The 1,470-nt window shown below is 43.9% G+C and overlaps 1 protein-coding gene across 1 annotated transcript in view; it reads left to right on the top strand.

The window, feature by feature from the left end:
• The window catches only part of LOC104512086 (ribosomal RNA processing protein 1 homolog B-like), a 17,161-nt gene extending 16,761 nt beyond the window's left edge, over positions 1–400 (top strand). The window contains exon 15 of the mRNA XM_010154935.1: positions 228–400. Coding sequence (XP_010153237.1) covers positions 228–400 — 173 coding nt within the window. The remainder of the gene's footprint in view (positions 1–227) is intronic.
• Positions 401–1,470: the final 1,070 nt, after the last annotated feature.

The raw sequence follows: 1,470 nt of genomic DNA, 5'->3' as shown, positions 1-1,470 counted from the left end.
TTGTAGCCCCTTCAGGTACTGGAAGGTGCTATAAGGTCTCCCCGGAGCCTTCTCTTCTCCAGGCTGAACAAGCCCAAGTCTCTCAGCCTGTCCCCATAGCAGAGGTTAGTGGTGGACTTGAGCACCTAAGGCAGAGTTCCAGGTTTGGACAACTCCACAGTGTATCAACAGGCCAAATTAGTCCAGGATTTACATTTGTTTTAACTTCTTTGCTTATTTTTCAACAGAATTTAAAAAGACTGACAAAAGTATATTAGTGAGCCCAGAAGGACCCTCCCGTGTGGCTTTCAATCCTGAACAGAAACCCCATCATGGGGTGCTGAAGTCCCCCACTGGTACCCTAGCAGGAGAGCCTCAAGTGAAGAAACGATTTGTTGTATCAGCTCAGAAGAGACGATGAACTTTTAAACCAACAGACGTGGCCTACTTTTGTACAGGACATTTTGCTAACCTTGAATGTTCTCTGGAGCTATTTTGAACTACTTTATTTTTTTAAGTTAATGCAAATTATATATACAAGCTTCAGATTGTGTGACCTGGGTCATTGCCATTTTGGCACCACTTCAGCCGTATCTCAAAATGCTTGTTTTGTCTATTTACAGAAAAGAAACAAAATCCAGTCTCCGCTCAGGTTTGGTCTACAAAAAGTACGGTCTCTGCCCATGTTATCCCTGAGAGACTTGTTCATTTAATTAAGGAACGTTCAGGGTTTGATTGTTCCGGATGTTTTATATTTGTGAGGCTAGTTCAAGGAAACTTGTACTTCATGCTATTAAACTGTCCTTCATTGAACAGGGCTTCAAATGGAAGAAGACAACGTAGATTTTAAATCTGCTGGTTGCTCATGTATTTTAAAATTTTACCCCATCATTTTTCATGTGTTACCCTTGGCATCCTGTTAATTCTGCTTCTTGAAATAACTATTACCTCATGTCTCTGTTTAAGAACAGATGGACTTCGGTAGCTTTACAGACCATAAGCAAGCTTTCCTGGGGATAAGGCATGCCTGGCTGCTCAGGCAGTCGCTGTTGCAAATAAACCTTCACAGCTGGTTGCCTGCGGAGTTGGGAACAGTCGCCAGGTTGTTTTCAGTAACACAAGTGCCAAAGCTGACTTACGCTGGCCCTGCTGTAAGCTGGCTTCTTCTGTTTACTGTAACCGAAAAAATGCTCTCACGTGGGAGAAATCTGTGGTATTTCCAAGTCTTCCCCCTGACCCCCACTGCTGACTTTACTGAAGGTCTGACAAGACTCCTAGTTTTCTACTTCAGCAGCTGGTGTCACCACTTTTTACCAGAACTGGGATCTCATTCAGTGAATGAACCTCTGATTGTCCTATAGGGAGCGAGATCGGTGTCGTGCGTCTTCAGTTAGGACACGCATCACTCTCTCAAAGCTTTGGTGCCTCTCAATACAGGGTAAAACTGTGCAGCCCAGACAGCTTGGGTTGGCTTTTGATGTAGAACCAGAC

Source organism: Eurypyga helias, unplaced genomic scaffold (genome assembly GCF_000690775.1).
Source record: "Eurypyga helias isolate BGI_N326 unplaced genomic scaffold, ASM69077v1 scaffold15257, whole genome shotgun sequence".
In the NCBI taxonomy this organism is placed as follows: Eukaryota; Metazoa; Chordata; class Aves; order Eurypygiformes; family Eurypygidae; genus Eurypyga; species Eurypyga helias.
Note: the sequence above shows the minus strand (reverse complement) of the source record. Positions and strands in the feature narration are given on the sequence as shown.